The following is an 18456-nucleotide window of genomic DNA, read 5'->3' on the forward strand; positions in this document are numbered from 1 at the left end:
CTTTCAAAAAAGAGAGCTGAGGAAGGTAGGGTAGAGTTCTCCAGCTACTAGAGCAAATGGGAACAGCTAATCTCTTTTCTGCCTCCACTGTGCGGAAAAAATGGTGAAACTCACTCTGCTGTTGAGACTAGGAGATCAGGAGTGGTTTTGACTGTTTCCATCAATCTACAGTAGGAAATTTTTATCAATACCTGAATAATATTAATAGGGAAAATGTTCTTTAGTCAAGACGTCTCTGAGCCTTTTTTAAACTGACTACCAAAACATGCAAATATTATTTTAAATTATTTTAGATTTTTTTTAAAAAAAAAAAAAAAAAACAAAAAAAACCCAAACTTCCTACAAGATTCATTTTTGGTCATATATTATGGTTCTGACCTATTCTTAGCCCAGGTTAGCTGCCAGTCAGCAAGCAGAAATTTCTTTCCTTCCACCCTGACATCATGTGTACCAAGCCACTCCAGTCTCTCTGAGTGGCACTACTTGTACCTTGATAAAATTAACTAAACAAGGAGCCTCACCTCAATCAGTCAGACAGCGATTTGCTAATCTCTTACTCCAAACTGCTTCAAAACAAGCCCACTGACAAGCTGTTGTCTTTCATTTTTTTTTTTTTTTTTGTGTCTGCCTATCAAGACAGATCTTCTTGAAACACCTCTCACACAAGGAATGATAACTATTACTTGAAGTTTAATGACCCTACTTTGTTAGCCTTTCCTGCAGGCACAAGAAAAGAAGGCTTGCACAACAGAGCGCTGACTTAATTCCAAGGCCTCAAGCATCAGGAGCACCACCATAAGCACGACATGCTTTGCCTCTTGCATCAATGAGACAGCACGAAGATGGATAGAATCAGTAATATAAAATCTTGCTGGAGAAACCAAGACACCACTGAAAAACACCACAAGACTAGGCCTGAGTTGTGATAGCTTCAGGTCAGGGGAGAAGCTTTTCCTCTCCAGTCAGAAGCCCAACAGGAAGGTGAGGGAAAGTCAGTCCAGTTAAAGTCTCAGGCTGCAAGATGTACATGCCCACCTCTCCTCCTGTAAGATACGCCAAGTCCAACTGAGCTACATATGTATGTGTGTACGCACAACCAAGCACTTTCTAAATGTCTGCAGGCCCAAGGGTGAAACCAAGGCCTCCACAGGGAACATAAGAAACCAGTGACACCTATGACAAATGGCTACAGTGAAATGCACTACCACGTGCTGAAACAGCAGTGTGTAGATATTAAGAAGTATAACTGTATTCACACAAATACTCCCCAGATAAAATTAATTCTACACCCCTATTCCCCACCATGTCTGGAGGGTCCCAGCTGTAGTTTAACCAAGCAGTGTTAGAAGTACTCTTGTTTTACTCCTCAAGCTATTTTTGAGGAGTTTTAATTGCACACAAAGTGATTGTTGTTAACCAATTTTAAAAGCTTGTGAATGTCCACCAAAACACTGCAGGCCTGTTATTCAAGAGGCCTATGCAGAAAATTCATTAAGCAGCATCTGTTAGCAGCACTGGGATTAGTACCACTACGTGCTCTTGCCCCACTCTGACACATACACCCTACACCCCAGGCCACTCTTGAAAACATGTCGTAAGTAAACTGAGAGCACTCTGACTATCTGTCTCTAAGAAACAGTGTGGATTTACAATGGCACTTGAAGATTCAGGTCTCTCTGTTTGCTAAAGGCACTCCCACTGTACCATCATCATCAGTTTTTCTCCACTGTGCTTCTTGCGTCAACGCACACCTTGCAAAGACATAAGGGGGCTGCAAAATCACAACTGCTTAACATCTTTTCATGAATTATTCGCACATAAGTGCACGTTATGACTATGTGCCTGCCACCATGCATTCTCTTTTTCTCATTTTTTTTCCCTGGAAGTAATTCCATTAGGACCTCAAAAAAGTTCTCATCCCAAAAGCTTTCAGAAGCAAACCATACAGACAAAATTTTGGACCACAGGGTTTCTGCTTGGTCCCCCACTGTAAACACGAATCTCTTCGCCTTTTTTCTGCCACACATTTCAAATGTCTGGACTATTCTCAGTCCACAAATCAGATACCTAGGAATCGTCTGGATTTCCTCCCCTTTCAGCAGGCAGCCTGAGAAGAACAGATGGAGAAGCTGACACTGCAGTCAAGAGTGAAACAAACTTTACTGCTGATGAGATGGTGAATTACAGCACAGACTTACTGCTGTCTGCAGCTTTGGAAGAGGTTAACTTTGGGCCCCTTCCAGTCTTTGGGGCGGCCTTCTCTCGTGTGAACTCACCTAGCAGCTTCTGCAGCACCTGCCCATCATAAAGGTCCTCTTCAAGCTGTTTGACAATGATTCTCTCCTCCACCAGCACATCATTAATCCAGTCAATTAGAACCTGAAAGTACAAAAAAAGGAGGCAAATGTCTAAACACCACTGAAATATGTTCCTTCTATTCAAGGCAGTAATCAGGAACATAAAACAGAGCAAGGGTAACAATATTTATGTGTTTCCAAGTTACAGAGAAATTACAGACGAAGAGACGTTTTTGCTCTTACTGTTTTTAATTCAGGTGTTGCATCATGGAAATTTTAGTGCCCTCTATTTTTCCTCATTAAAATGTCTCCTTATTGCACCAATTCTAAAGCAAGCAGCAACTAGTAGCCCTGCAACAATAACCTTTGCTAGTATCTATGCTCTCCAGGTCCCAAAATTCGTCTTACCTGTTTCATGTGAACAGCAGACCTGCCAGTAGATGACAACAGTCTCATGCTCCCACCATGATCTCTACCCTGAATAGATATGAGTGGTGCGCCAGAAAGAAGAGCTTCAGAGAGGAAAGAGTAAACACTCCTACTAACAGAAGCTAAACGGACCCACTAGCCAGATCCCTGCCATTAGCAACAGGACAAGGCATCTTATCTTAAGATTTTGCAGAATACAGAAGTCTGGAATGAAAATGTTGGTCAAATGGGCCTGGTAATCATTCTACAACATATAAAATAGTCCCCATATGCTGACTACCACAGCTATAAAAATCATTCAATCACCTGCAATACAGGAGTGAACATAAAGAACCTTTAAAAAGAAAAGGAACTGAGTTAAGTTTTCCGGGTGCCAAAGATAACAATTTCCAAACAGTTACAGGAAAAACAGCCTTGACTCTTTGAAGTTGGCAGTACTGCTTTCCTTCAATTTATTATTTGGAAAATTAAATTACCTTTGCAAAAATAATATAGTTCTGTGGGAAGAGACGCAAAGTTAAATTCTGCTAAGTCCTTGATTCTATAAGAGAAGAGTATTGCCAATCATAGACATGCAAAATCCACTGCCACCTAAAGCAATGAGCCTCATTTAAAAAATCTGCAGTTTTTAATTTGCTTCATATAAAATTGTGGATTCTTTAAATTCACTTTCTGATTAGATCCCATACTTCTGCCTCTTCTTGGCAGTCATGATGGCTAAGAAAGTTTGGGGGTTTTAATATAGAAGAGATTGTGAAACAAAAGCAAATTAACAAAACATAGACGGGCTTGCACTGGAAAACACCTACCGTGGCAATTCTAGAAACATGAGCATCTGAGCTCATTCTCTAGAGAGATTTCTTTCAAAACAAAACTTTTCTCAGAAGTTATTCACTAATCAATACCAGCAACTTGCATCAAAAGCTGTCTTCTCTAAAGCAGGAAAAGGAAAGGTGGAGGTGACATTTGAAAACAGATGTGGATATAGAAGGATGTGCTCTGCACCAGTATTACTGCCCCACCTCTTCCCTGTGACCTTGCAGGAGCCTTATCTGTCACTTGGGCCATTCCCTCTATCAGGTGGCCTCTGCTGTGTGGTTACAGCTACCACCACTGTTCCAACACATGCAGCCAAGTTGTTGCACACTCCCACATCCACCTGATGTCATTTGTTGGGCAGGAGGATCATTCAGTATCTCCCTCTCCTTCCCCTGCCTCCCACTGTCCTCCTGCAGCCCCTTTGTGGCTTGCACTGCTAACGAATTGACAACTGCACTTCTCCTGCCTGAGCAGCCCAGCCTCCTGGCACATCGGCCATCCCTGGCACTTGGGGTCCTGGGTTGAAAGGGGTATTGCAGCACTGTGCCCTGAAAGGTACAGTCATCCTCTCACTTCTGCTGTGGTCATGGGAGAAATGATAGGCAGCATGTTTCCCGACACATGCTCCAACATGCCCTGGAAATCATCTTGCTCCTATGTCACACATCAAACCTTTGGATTTCCTTTGAAAATCCCAACCAAAATTAGCTCATCAGAGATTACAGGTGGCAAAAGTTAAACACAAGAAGATGTGGCCTAAATAAAAGAGCTAGCAGAGCTCTGCTCTGCAGGTGGGGAACCATGACCATATTCGGAGAGAAAACTCCCATCAGCTATTCTTGTCTCTTTCAATCTTTTTGAGGTGATAGGACATTTATGGTAAAGAGACATTAGACAAGTCAGCAAAGGATTACCACAGCTGGAAGACAATGAGACGAGGGATATTGTCTTTGGCCTTGAAAACTATTCATCAGTGATACAGAAAAGTGAGTCTTAAATAACAAGATGTCCCAGATCATCTAGAAAGAGATTTTTTAAGTCTGTCAATAAGGTGACTGCCCAATTCCAAAATGATACAAGTATATCACACATAGACATCAACAGAGAACAACTGAAGAAACTAAAATCATATAAGATTTGGGTCTTCCATGAGATTTACAGTGTAGACTTTCAAAAATTATCTGAAGTTCAGATGAAATTATCATTTGGTAATCAGATCCCATTATAGTCCCTATAGGAAGAGGCCAGATTTCCAAAAGTCATTAGAAGCTTTGTTAAAGGAAGACTCAAGATGCTAAACTATTTGAAGCCATTAATAAACATTTTATTTTGTCTGTCCTGTACTGAATGGTATTGAAGTCAGAATCTAGAAAATGCCAAGGAATTAAAAGTATGGAAGCACCTTCTAAGGTAGGAGCCAACATCTCATCTCCAAGACTGCAGGTACACAGGAATCACAAAGCGGCTTTGGGTACGGGGTGTTAAAAAAGGGAAATACTTACACTATGTGCTACTTGAATGTTTCAGAGACATTTAGCACTGAAAAGCTTTTGGCAAAAAAGTACTTAAAAGAGATACAAATGGAACAAGGTCTAGCCATAGTTGTTTTATTATTTTAATAGTTCAGCACCTGAACGAAAGAAAAATATCCCAAAGAACATTCTAAATTCTTCAGCATTCAGACTACAACTCCAGCTCTGCTAGAGAAAATGCATTTGCAATTTATATTTAAGAAAAAAAAAATCCAAGTGTTTTTTTTAACAGCCCTTGAAGAATGACAAGTGCTGTAATTAAAAAAACAAACAAACAAACCCCCAAAATCTCCTGTGCCACCTCTTGATTTCCTGACTGTGTCTTAATTAGGAGCCTGGAAAATCTTTCTGCACAGAATTTTTTTTTTTTTTTCATTTTATAAGAGAGATAAAACACCATATTGCTTATTGAAATGGCTAACACAGAAATACTTTCTGACTCTGCTCACAGAAAGTCAGCTCTCCAGTTCTTTGCAGTTGCTCCTTCATGCAAAGACAGAAGCAGAAAATATTCAATAACCTGAATGTCTAAAAATTTAAACAGCTTGATACAAGCACAGAGTACTTGGTGGGAAGCAGACAGAAGGTCCAGAAAGCTTTTCCTGAGCATGAAAATATACTTAACTTTGATCTCTCTGGTCTGGCACTACTCTACCCATTCCTTCATTTCTGTGCCTGCGCTTCATAGAACTGCAGTTCAATATTGCCTTTTAAGTTAAGGCTACACTTGCTGCATTAAATAGCGGGTGTAAGAGAAACACTGCAGGACTGAGGCAGTGCTTTATTGCAAAGCCTGTTTTCCCAGTGTCAGACCCAACACCGTGCCTCTCCTTACATGCACTGGCTGGTGAAGCCACCACAAGATCCCACATGTAGTTAATGATCTTCAACGCACCTGAGGCTCATCTTCTTGTTCAGTACTTGGAGACTCACAGAACAGCATGCAGATACATGGAAATGTGTGTTAGGTCACTTAACTTGTCATAACTTCATAAAAAGCTGCTTTTCTACAGTCTTCTGTAGTATCTGGGATTAGCAGCATGATTTTGAATCAATATCCCCATGTCCTCAAAAGCATGCCTGCCCTGTTATGCATATCCATATTCATATAAAACATCTCTGAACTCCGTCAAATGCTCAGACACATGTGTTTGTAGTTGTAAAATTTCCAGCAGTGCTTTAAATTCTGACACATCCATTTATCATATCGTTTTTAGGACAAATGCATATATCTGGGTAAATGAGCCATGTTGCATTACTAAAACACTGCACTGAAAAATTAAATTCGCCATGAGGCAGACAGCTGGAACAAAAGAGTGCTAGAAATCCAGAAGGAAAAAATGAGTCTGCCTGGCCGACTTGTTTTTCTAGTTCATGCAAGATGGGTTTTTACATCAAACTTCACCAGCTCGTTGTAGTAGTTTTGTTCTGCAGGCTGGCTGCTCTGTGGCGTTGAGGCACATTCAGAGTTAATCTGCAGAGCTCAAGGGAATAAGGACCCCAGAGTCACCGCTATACAGTAATGAACACAATGAAAAACAAGACAAAATACATGAACACATCTGGCACAATGGGAAAACAGGAAGCCCAGTCACCAAAAAGAGCAAAGAAAGAAAACCCTGATTTCAGTGACCCTTTCACCCCTGACTTCAGGAAGAATTAGGAAGTAGAGATCAAAGGTATGAAAGCTTAACTGGCTTCAGGGTTGAGCATGGAAATTAATATTAAAAATGCATATTCAGGCCTGGAAACTATTGACTAAGCACAAAACATTGGCAGCCTGTAAACAAAGAGAAGGCTTCTTGTTTTCAAAAGCATACCACAGAGCATGTAGGAAACACGGTTTCATCTGGTCACACGTGAGACGTTACCAAAAGGACAGTGGCTCCATTTTGGTTTTCTCTTCACCACAGCGAATTTTAAAAAGCCATAAAATTAGACACGGAAAAAGGTGATAATTTCTAGGACAGTGAATGATTTACTACAAATGAGAATGCTTACTCATTTCGGGCAGTATCTAGAGCAGCAGTGTTTGGATTTGTATGAAGTTTAGCTAAGGCTTTAAAGGCCAAAAGTTGCTGCACTACCAGCCAATCTTACAGAAGTCTCTGCAGGGAGGGAAAGCATTTTGCAGCTGTGACTTGCTGTCTTTTGTCAAGGCAAGGCACCTTCAGATAGGACCCAATTCTTGCAAGCTGCTGTTCTAAAATCTTGGATTCAATTAGTAGGAGCTTTTCTTCATACTTTTCCTACCAAAATACATGAGAAAACTCTAGGAATTCTGCCACTTACGTGAAACATTAAAACACTTTTTCAAAGTCTCTGACTCAATACCTTCAGCGTATTAACTCTAATTATGTTTAGGAGGACAACTAGCAATGAAGCTTTTGAAACTTTTACCCTTCAGCCATATCTGAATCAGAAGGGAGTAAAAAAAGATTCCTTCCACATTTACACCCATCAAAGAAACACACATGAACAACAAGGAAAACACACATAGATCAGCCTCTTTTTTGTTTTCTTTAAGTATTCAAAAGAGAGCTAGAAGAACCCCCAAACACTCCTCACAATTAGTGCATGAACCAACTAAGGGAACTTTATATATTAATGGAAACTGAATTTTAAACAGATTCACAATAACGTATAGACTAGAAACCTGACTCTGAAGCATACAAGAAGAAACAATGTACCACAGGACACCTCTGTATCGGATCACAAAACAGCCCAAACTTATAATCAAATGCTTACTTTAAGCTAGTTGTGCCTTGTCACTTGGTAAGTATTGGGCAATGAGTAAAAGCAGCTCACGCATTTCAGACACCAGAAATGGAGTATTTTGTGAATAAATTATTTATACATAGATGTAAATAAAACGATACTCATCTCTATTTCCCTGATCTGAATTTTCAGCTTTCGGTCTGTTCAGCCATGTACCAAACCGGGTTTGATTACACACACAGCAAATGAAGTGCGGAAAAAAAGGCTGCTGGCTACACAGGGAACTTAGTTGAAAACTTCATATTGACAAACTGTGGCCAACTATTTTTAGAATACCATCAATGATGATAACAAACAACACTGAGGCATAATTATAGTTCCTGGTGATTTTCATATGTGCAAGAGGACTTAGAGTAGGTATTTTAGCATCCCCAACTAAGTAGCCTTCAACAAGGGGATTCACTGTATATTTGCTTTAATAAGAGTGACGAATGAGGCTTTTTGTTGTTGTGGTTTTTTTTTTCTGTTGGTCTCTCCATGTTACCACAATGCTATACAATCTGTCTCTCCAGAGTTAAAATGGCTCTGTCAAAATCACTTCCAAACGCTCACACAAGCTTGCACTGATCAATCCACTATGTGTGTAATTCCTACAGCATGAGGCTAGCAGAAACTAAAACAACATTTTGTGGAGACAAAGAGATACTAAAGCAGTGTCAGCAACAGACACCTCTGCTGTTTCTTTGCACTGAGATCCATTTACTCAACCGCATGTAACTGACAGAACAGAAACACTCTAAATCAATGATGGCAAACCATTGGCATGTCTCACTGGTGTTGAAAAAGATTTGGGCTGGCACCAATGAAACTAAGTCATACTGCCAAATTTCAAAAGGCATGAGGCTGTATTGCTGCTATTGACACATTCCTCTCTGCAGGGAAAAGACAGAGCCACTTTGAACTGTTGGTCTCTCCATGTTACCGCAATGCTATACAATCTGTCTCTCCAGAGTTAAAATGGCTCTGTCAAAATCACTTCCAAACGCTCACACAAGCTTGCACTGATCAATCCACTATGTGTGTAATTCCTACAGCATGAGGCTAGCAGAAACTAAAACAACATTTTGTGGAGACAAAGAGATACTAAAGCAGTGTCAGCAACAGACACCTCTGCTGTTTCTTTGCACTGAGATCCATTTACTCAACCGCATGTGACCGACAGAACAGAAACACTCTAAATCAATGATGGCAAACCATTGGCATGTCTCACTGGTGTTGAAAAAGATTTGGGCTGGCACCAATGAAACTAAGTCATACTGCCAAATTTCAAAAGGCATGAGGCTGTATTGCTGCTATTGACACATTCCTCTCTGCGGGGAAAAGACAGAGCCACTTTGAACTATAAAAACGTCCATCTATTCAATTCCTCACTCCTTGCTAGTCTGTGGAGATCTTTCATTTCAAGCTCTGTGGGGCAGTCAGTCTTTTCTGCTGGCTGCTGCTGTATAGCACTTGGCATGGCAAATTCTCATCCAGCACTGGGGCTCTTGGGAAATGCCAATAATCACTGAGGAACAGAAAACAAGGAACAAATTGCCCATTTTTTTTTGCATTATCCAAACTCTGTGGCATAAAATAGGTTTTGCCAACATAATTCAAACCTCTCCCTGCCTTACAGATTCACACCAACGTAGTGTTTAATATTTCTCTAGCTGAATCTCTGTAAAAACTCTCAGCTGATGAGAGGTATGCAAATAATTAGCAATTACCTAAATTACATAATTTTCATTAGGCACTCCACAGGACACATCTCTCCTTTGAGGATGATCCCAAGGAAACAATCTCCAGTTACGGTTCCCTGCACCAGCTGCTACAGTTCAATTGGTAATATGCTACTCTCTTCATGCAAGTGTAAACTGCCATAGTGAACCAGAGCCTGATTCTGCAATGTGCTATAAGCACTCGGACACATTCTCAAGTGCTGCTCTAGCCCTGATTCTCATTCCTCCCAAAGGTTTTCAGGTTTTTAAACTGGAAAATAGAACCTTGCCAGACTATGACATCCAGGGAAGACTCACCAACTTATATTAAATTCAACAGCAAAATTCCCAATTTAAAAGCAATTCTGATCTCAGTATGAAGTCTCCTGCAGCACAGAGTGCATCTGGTTCCTCCACTGCAATGACTCTGGTTCAGCTGAATTATTCATTATAATATGGCTGCTCTACTAGCAAAGAAACCACAGTACATTTTGAAAGAGTGGCATAAGACCACTGTACCTTTTGAGAGAATTAATGGATTTAGGTACTAACAAAGAAAGAATGTGCAAATTCACTTAATTTAAAACCACAATGTATTCCAGGTGTATTAGAATAACAAAGAAAATTGAGCACAACTCCTTGCTAAACTCGGTTGGATGTGGTTTTGTAATCCTAAACATGTTATTGTTAATAACAGATCACTGGGCTTGTTTTAAAGATGTCCCAGGTGAGCAGTTTGCTGAGGCATTCTGTCAAGCACATGTGTGCAGCCAGGGTGCACATGATTTCCTGAAAGGAATGTGCCACAGCTCAACCCCCTATCTGGAGATGGAATACACTATCGAAAGTTTTCAGACCCATCCAGTTAAAGCTGCATTGTTGTTTCTAACAAAAATAATTTTTAAAAATAATTTTAAAATAATAAAGAGGAAGTGTAGCAGGAAGCATAATACAAGCACAAATGCTTTTTGGAAAGTGTTAACCTCAATGAGTTACTGTATAGAAAAAGTTTTCCTAAACACTAGTCCCTCAAGATCAAATCATCCATCATACCTGGCAGAAACTATGAGAACTGCTGCTGAGGCAGGAAGCCACACTTCACATCAGCACAGCTGGGAATACCATTATCAACACCTTCGGCAGGTGTCTGCAGTGACAATACAGATCCAGGACAATTTGGCCCCGGCCTCAGCACACAGGTAAACTGAGGACTTTTCTTTAAGAAACCCAAGAGAACATAGGGCAAGAAGAATCTCAGTTCCAACTTTCTTGTAACATCGGAGGTCTCCTCGTTGTCCCCTACCATGCCCATGCTCATTTCAATCCTACTCTTTCTTCTCCTGAAATCTCACTAATGCTTTCCAAAGCTCCTTCCCTGTTTTCATAGGGAACCTAGGTTTATGTGCAGTGACTGCAGGTAAATTCAAGCTAAGCACTGATCCTCGCTGTGATAATCACAAGGATATAAGTGGACAGTGGAGCTTTACTCCATAACTACTGTGAGCACTCTGACATTCAGCCTTTTCTTGTTTCTCTCGCTGCTTTTAGCCTTACCTTGTTGATGACCCCAGTTTTCACAGATATACTTCAGTAACAAGTTGTTATTCCTCAATTGTGGTCTTGGTAACCAACTTGTAAATGACTCCGGCTTACTAGTTAAAGATTTGAAGAAGGACAAAAGAGTGATTTCCTACCTTGATCAGTTCTTTGAACTTGGGGTCTTCTTTTGAGTTAGGATCAATCATAGTGCGTTCCTCATTCTCCTCTGTCCAAGTAAAATGGGAAACTTTAGTGAGATCCACTTCAAATGTACACTGCTGAAATACTGCGACAGTTTCTAATCATGAAGTGGCCTGTCAGCTGATCAAGAAATGACAGTGCCTAGTCATCATCTCAGCAAGGGAACAACTGATGATCAAAGTGTTAGGCATTTTTAGAGACATACAGAAAGTTAACACAGCCCTAACTTCCCTAAAATAAGATTGTTTCCACTGACCTCCCCCAGCCTAGACCCCGTGGTATACAGAATACTATAGGAAAATCACCGTCCTCTATACCCTGTGGGGCACGTTATATTAACATGCCAAAATGTACAGTCAACTACTTTTCGCCCTCTCCTCAATGTATATTTAATTTCTATTTGAAAACACCTGTCCCAAATTACACAATCTTGAAGACTATTGCAAGCTTATGACTCAGTGCAACTGCTGAGACTTGGGCTGACAGTTTTTGCATCCATCCTCTGGTTCCCTGAAACTTGGTCACACATGCGGTCCTCCAGTTAAGCTGGAGAATGAAAATTACCCCAATTTATATCATCTGTACTTGTGCATGAGGGAAGAACATAAAATGGATTTCTCAGGTTGAAAGTCTTCTATTTCTTCTGTTGCTGGGAGATGGAGAGATGTGAGAAATGCTCTCCAATGGCCAGGAGGACAACCACAAGAGGCATGAATACAAAGATTAATTTTTCAAAGGGATGGTTTGATACAGAAATGTTGGTGGCAAAATCAACTTGAGCTCAGTAAGGTTAACAATCAAACAACCTTTGGCAGAATTATCTTCACAACAGCACATACAGAAACGTGCATCACATGCATGTTTATACGTTACCATAGATATGGATACCAGTATTTAGGAAGCAGCTGGAGCAAGTCTCATATTTTAAATTCTGGTGCTTGCTTTCAAGTAGCAGACCTCTCCCTGCATCCTTTATTTTAGCTCCTTTAAGTAGCCAAGTGGTAGCTGTGATCTAGGTTAGATCTGTTCCTTTCAGGGGAGGGCAAACCCTGGCTACTACACAACAGGGACACAAGGATGGGTGACAGTGTCACAGCTATGAGAGGAGATCCACATCTCTTCAGCTAAAATAAATATTTATAAAACCCAGGGAGTTATCTTTAGCTGAGTCTAGACAGGCCATATGGAATCCTATTTTCCTACTAATTTCTCAATTCCTTCCAGCATGACAACAAAGGAGGGGGTTCAGTATGACCATTGGTAACGCCATTGCCACATTGTGTAGAGGAACCCTTTAAAACCTGACAATGACCAACCTACAGCGACTTCCTATTGCAGTGCTAGACTTCACTGCTGTCAGGTAAGAAACACGACACTTGCACATCTGAGACACAAGACAGACTATACCATCTAACTGGTTACCTTAGACTTCAACCAGACATTTGGGTTCAGTATTTTCCATGGTCCTTTAGCTTTATTAAAAAAATAAGGCCCTGCTATCTAAACATACTTGACAAATTTCCACAAGCCTACAAAAAAACATGAATTCTTTTGCTGCTTTTTTTTCCCCCTTGTTCCTTTACTTCCTCATTACTGCCTAGGATGAGTCAGGCAGTCTAGTTGTACGGAAGTGACACCCACTACACACCCAAAATACTGCTAACTGAAACCCTGAACAAGATTTGACCCATAATGGTATACAATTCGCCACAGAATTTTGCTTAAGGTTCATCAGTAGTCATGTCTTTGCATGACAGGCCTTCAGGAGTGGTCCTGCATCTTCTAAAGTCATACACAGCTTTAGTGGTACCCAGGAGAAATCACTCCTGATCCATACATATACACAGAGCAATCAACACTTTGCCCATGTCTCAGAAGAACAGTATTTTGCATTTCCTACTACTCCTCTAATCGAAAATCTAAATGACTAACACCTTTTTTGTCTTTAATTTACTGTTTTATTATTTGTCTCCATGACAGCTTGCTTCAGCTAATTCCGTAGATTGAGAGACATATGGCCAGGAAAGAAAAAAACTGTTTTATTCCAACTAGTTTCAAACACTTTTTGCTATTAAATTATGCTGTTGCTCTCGTAGGGACTTGGGGAGGGGAGGGAATAGAGAGAATAGAAATTTTAATATTTACTTTCTTTCTACAAAGCATTGCTTGTTTTACATACTTCTATCCTAATCACATTTAAACTACTATTTTCAGCAGCCTAAATGTTCATCTGTTCATTCAGTACCAGGTCCCCTTTTGCTGTACTGTCACTTGCAAAGTGACAGCAGTAACTCAAGCAGGAACATGGCATCCACTAGTTAACAACAGTACGTTGAGACAAGGCAGTCTAAGGGTTCCAGAGGAACCACGACACACACTTCTGCTACAGGCTTTCTGTCAGTTGGTCCTTTTGCACTTCAGTTCCCCATCTATGTAGAGAGAGAGAGAGAGAAGATACCACGTCCTTACCAAAGAAGGATATCTGAGATGCAATTGGCCAATGGGTTAAAGGAACTGAAGTAAATCCTAAGCACACAAATTCAGCAGTATTTTCCATCTAATTCTTTGCAAACCTCAACTTTCTATCTACTTTCAGGATGACCACAGAAGAACTCAAATTCTCTGCCAATTCATTGAACAAGTCAATATTCTCACAAACTACCTAGTTTAAGTGTATCTGCATAGCTGGCACTACTCTTTAAATTCCATTTTGTCCCTTCTAATTTCTAGTCTGCATGTAACATGCAACAGTTCTCAATTCTCATGCCAAATTCTCTCAGTTTCAACTGAGCAATCTACATTCAACAGTAAAGCAATAGATATGGGGGTCACAGTGGCCACCTTCATTTACAATCACTCAGTCAAGGTCTGTAGTACTAATATTTTATAGTATTAGTATATAGTATATATACACACCTAATAGTGTGTCTTCTGGATGGATGTCCACGGTGCTTGGGTTCATTGGTGCATTGATAGCATTTTTACCTTCTTCTTGGAGGTCACTCACTGAATAGAGGGAAAAAACAGAAAGACAGACTGTAATAAATGCAAAGTTGGCAGATATGTAGGGGCTGAAGAGGGTATTCATATTAAGAGAAAACATCTGGTAGATTCATTTCAAAACAGGCCCACAGTTTGTGGAATAAAGAACTGCAGTCGCAGTGGAAAATAAAATCAAAGTAACATCCTTTCATAGCTTCTTATTAAACTAAGCCACCACACAGTCGGCTGAAAGTATTTTGCAAGAAACTCAATTCTGTGGTAAGAGCAACCTCAGAGTGCTTTTTTCTCCAGAAGGAAGGGGTATGAGCTTTGTCTTCAGGATAGCCCAGATCTAGAGCAGATGGCAAACGGTAAAACCAAACTCCTTTTCTGATAGCATGACCAGCACTCATCACCACCTTTTCCAGCTGCAGAACACCACGAACTGCAACTTGCTACTGGCCTTATTAAAAGCCTCAGAGAAACCCAGGGAGACCTACCAAATCAAGGAAAAAATTTATTTAATTCAGCAATGTTGCTGGCTAAAAATAGATGTAGCATGATCTGGTGAACACAAATCTGAAATCTGTGATTTCAAGCTCTTGTCCTTAATCTACAACTCTCATTTGGAAAAGTCAGTGAAGTACCCTTCGTCAATAAAATGGATATTAAAATACTTCCCTACATCCTGCCACATGGGAGGAACTGAACTTGAGGACAAGCACCCAACAGTTCTTCAGTATCTTCACAGAGCTTGACAGTAAGAAAAGCACTAGCAATGCTGGAACACTTTTACACTCTCTAAGGCACATCTCCCCCTAAACTCAGACAGCGATTATTTATTGCAAGTCAAGCTATTGAAATACATGCATTTGAAACAGGAGAGACAAAGACAATGTAACAGTCCCATCTACTCAGTGACAGTTCTGTGTTACTATGGGCTAAGATCATTTGTGGCAGCATTTATGGTACTACAGTCTCCTTTGGGAGAGGTCCATGTCCCATACTCTTTTCAGGGAAAAGCAACAACTTCCAAATAAATAAGGTCTGCTAGACAAACTTTTCCAGGGAAAGAAAAGGAGGAACAGTTAACCAATAGTCACAGTATCCCAACAAGCACTTCCTTCAAGAACAGTCACTATTCCCCTTTCCCGCTGGAAAATCAAACCACAGGCTTGCAGCCTGCAAATGTTACAAAATCCTGCATCAGCACTTGCTTTTTTCCTGCTTGATAGAAGAGGAAAACAGAGATCCTACTGCTCCAGAAGAGGACAAAGAAGAACACACTGCAAACTCCACTCCTCCTATCATAGATACTTGAAACGCATGTTTAAAACAAGTTATTACATTTCTTAATTGCAATTCCAAGATGTTAGTTAATTCTGGTTCACAGGATTATATTGAAGATGACTAAAATCCTCAATTATGAAATGCTGTTCCTATGTTCTGCAAGCAACAAACACGTCTCATATTTTGAGACCTTACAGCTTACGAACGATGTTAGAGCAGCTGGTTGGAGCTAACACGGCACAAAGTCTGGGGGCAGGGGGGCTGCCAGCAGTAAGCACGGCTTGCTTTCTGTATTGTGTACCTTCTGCAAAGGGGAGGGAAGAGAATAGCATTCTCGACTGCAAACAGAATACAATGTCTGCAGGCTGAGATTTAACCTCCTGAATAAATGTCATTATTAAAGAAATTCTTAATTACCTCTTTTCTGCACTCATTCTCATTTTCTTGGAAAACTCTCCGAAGAAAAGTCAGGGAGCAAAGAAGTCTCATGCCACAGACCAAAGCAGCTCTACCAGCATGCCTGACCCAGAAAGAAAAGTCAGGGAGCAAAGAGGTCTCATGCCACAGACAAAAGCAGCTCTACCAGCATGCCTGACCCAGCCCTGTTTGCATTACCCACTAGAGTTTTCTCACCCGAGCAGCTCCTACACTGTGATGACAATAGGATACAGCCACCAGGAGGCACAACAAAATTCCTGTGGAAACTGGACATTACAAGTAAGATTTTTAAAACCCTGCTAGGACTATAAATGCCCAAATTCCACTTAAATCAGGCTCCTTTTGGAAGTACCAGCCTTGTTTCTAGATGTAAACCTCTTTTCATTATCATAGCATTGCTGTCATTCTGGGAATGCCAAGCATTCAGTAAGGTCAGGGCATCACCGCTCCTAACGCTCTGCAAATGCAGAATAGAGCTGCTGAGTTCGTCTGGGCAGCTAATACACAGTACTGTCTTCAGTGTATGCTATATAAACAAAACTCTGCATACATTTCAAGCCAGAATACTTTTAAATGTGGCTAAACTAGTTTCGTTCCCAAAAGTTCAATTAAGATGATACACTTGCCTTTTTTTTTTAATATAAAAATGACCTCCACTCTCCCTAACACAAATACCTTGTTTCTGAGCAATTTACTAAACTGAAAGAAAACATTAATATGAATTTGTGTCTTAAGCCCCCAACCCTCACAACATGAAGAGCCACATAAAACCCTTACATTGCCTTCAGATTCAGTTCGGCTGGGCCAGATCCCACAGGACCAAAACATCTTCTCCTACCACTACCAGCAAAGCCTGGCTATGTCAGCAGAAAGCCTCCTAAAGCCTGCTGCCCAGGGAGAGCCCTGCTTACAGAGCACCCGTACACCAAGTCCTAGGCAGACAGCTTGTGAAGAGATTCTTGCTACAAACATAATGTCTCCTACCTCCTTTTTTGCGCCTCTTACACAGGAGCCCTGCCATCCCAGCCCCAGCAGTACAAACAGGTCACAGATGAACCGTACAGGCCGTCTGAATGCTGAAAGAGCGGCAGCAACTGGAAAAAGGGCTGCCACCTCGGGACTGCCAAACCTACGTTAATTTGGGCACGGTGACACAGGAGGAGGCACTAAGATAGGCTCTCAGCTGCTAGGTCGGGGGTGGGCCGGGAGGAGGACACAGCACTTGGCCATGGACTCCCAGCCAGAAATCCCTCCCTATCCTTGCCGCTTCTACAGATAGCCGAGTGCCTCCCTTGGCCTGCTCCTGGCTGCCTACAAGCAGGCACCTCAAAGATGCCATTTTCTCTGCAAGGAGCTTCCCAAGAAAGTCATCTCCACTCTCTGGCCAAAGCACAGTTGGGTTCCTCACCGTGAGAGCTTGCCCCAGGAACACAGAGGTTCACAGAGCAACAGTCAGCATGCAGAGAAGCAATAGTGCTCAGGAACATAGATTTACCAGGGTATTCCCAACATGTGCTGCACTCTGGAACCCTTTCACACTGCGCTTCCACAAATGCTGAGGACTTTTTCCCTGCTAGCTGCCCCCAGTGTTCACTTATCACTGTTTAACAAAGAAACAGAAGCAGGAAAAGGAAACTGAGCCACAATGCTGGAAAAAAACAGAGAACCCACAAACCAGCAAGTGGAGACAGTTAAAATAATAGTCAGGATGGAGAAACAGGTACATTTCTGAGAAGAATCCGATAGGTGTTTTAATGCAAATTTACAACAAAGAACGGCTTTCAGCCCATGCCTTCACAAACCCAAGGGTACTGTAAAAATTATAGATATTAACGGATTGGCAAACGCCAACCTCCTCAACTTTGTATCAGCAACAGTGGCTTTGCTGTAAGATTTAGACCAGATCCTTACATCGAACGAGCCTTCCATGCAAGAGGGCATTTTACTGGTAGAGCAGAGCTGTATTTGCACAACAGGTTATAGTCATGGTAGGTCCCACATCAGGTATTACTGCTCCTTGCCTGCTCTCCACCCGCCCATTCACAGATCCCCTTCTTTTCCCCTTCCTTTCCCCACAGGAAACATCTTCCCCTGTTGTGTTGGCATATTTCTTTGCTCTCCAAATGAGATCTGTGTAAAATATCTTTCTCTAAAGCCTGATCATTTCATCTCATAGATCAGTCAGAGGAAACCTGCAGTAGGGGAAGACAGGAAGGGCTGGGAAATTGAGTACAGGCTGGAGTAGCATCACTTGGTGCTGGCCAGTCCCCAGCAGAACGTTTCCTCTATCTGTTGCCCTGGGCTGGTTTGTTTGCTCCCGCTGGCACACCTCACCATGCCAGGGCAGAGGTCTCCCTCAGACCTGCCAGCAGAACTCGTACAAGCAGCCCCAACATCCAAGGAACCCATGAAAAGAGTTTGCACCCATCCTGACCCACAACACAGACTCGG

At 41.4% G+C, this 18456-nt stretch overlaps 1 protein-coding gene across 2 annotated transcripts in view; it reads right to left on the reverse strand.

Moving 5' to 3' along the window:
- Positions 1–17026, reverse strand: part of PARVB (parvin, beta) — a 40532-nt gene extending 23506 nt beyond the window's left edge. The window contains exons 1-4 of one of the 2 annotated variants that reach the window (XM_009704942.1): positions 16990–17026; positions 14212–14301; positions 11250–11320; positions 2277–2379 (exon numbers count right to left, since the gene is read on the reverse strand). In XM_009704942.1, the coding sequence (XP_009703244.1) occupies positions 2277–2379; positions 11250–11320; positions 14212–14301; positions 16990–17026 (301 nt within the window). Of the gene's footprint in view, positions 1–2276; positions 2380–11249; positions 11321–14211; positions 14302–16989 lie in introns of those variants that run through there. The other variant, XM_009704950.1, reaches the window with a different exon arrangement.
- Between the last annotated feature and the right edge of the window lie 1430 nt (positions 17027–18456).

Source organism: Cariama cristata, unplaced genomic scaffold (genome assembly GCF_000690535.1).
Source record: "Cariama cristata isolate BGI_N322 unplaced genomic scaffold, ASM69053v1 scaffold3670, whole genome shotgun sequence".
In the NCBI taxonomy this organism is placed as follows: Eukaryota; Metazoa; Chordata; class Aves; order Cariamiformes; family Cariamidae; genus Cariama; species Cariama cristata.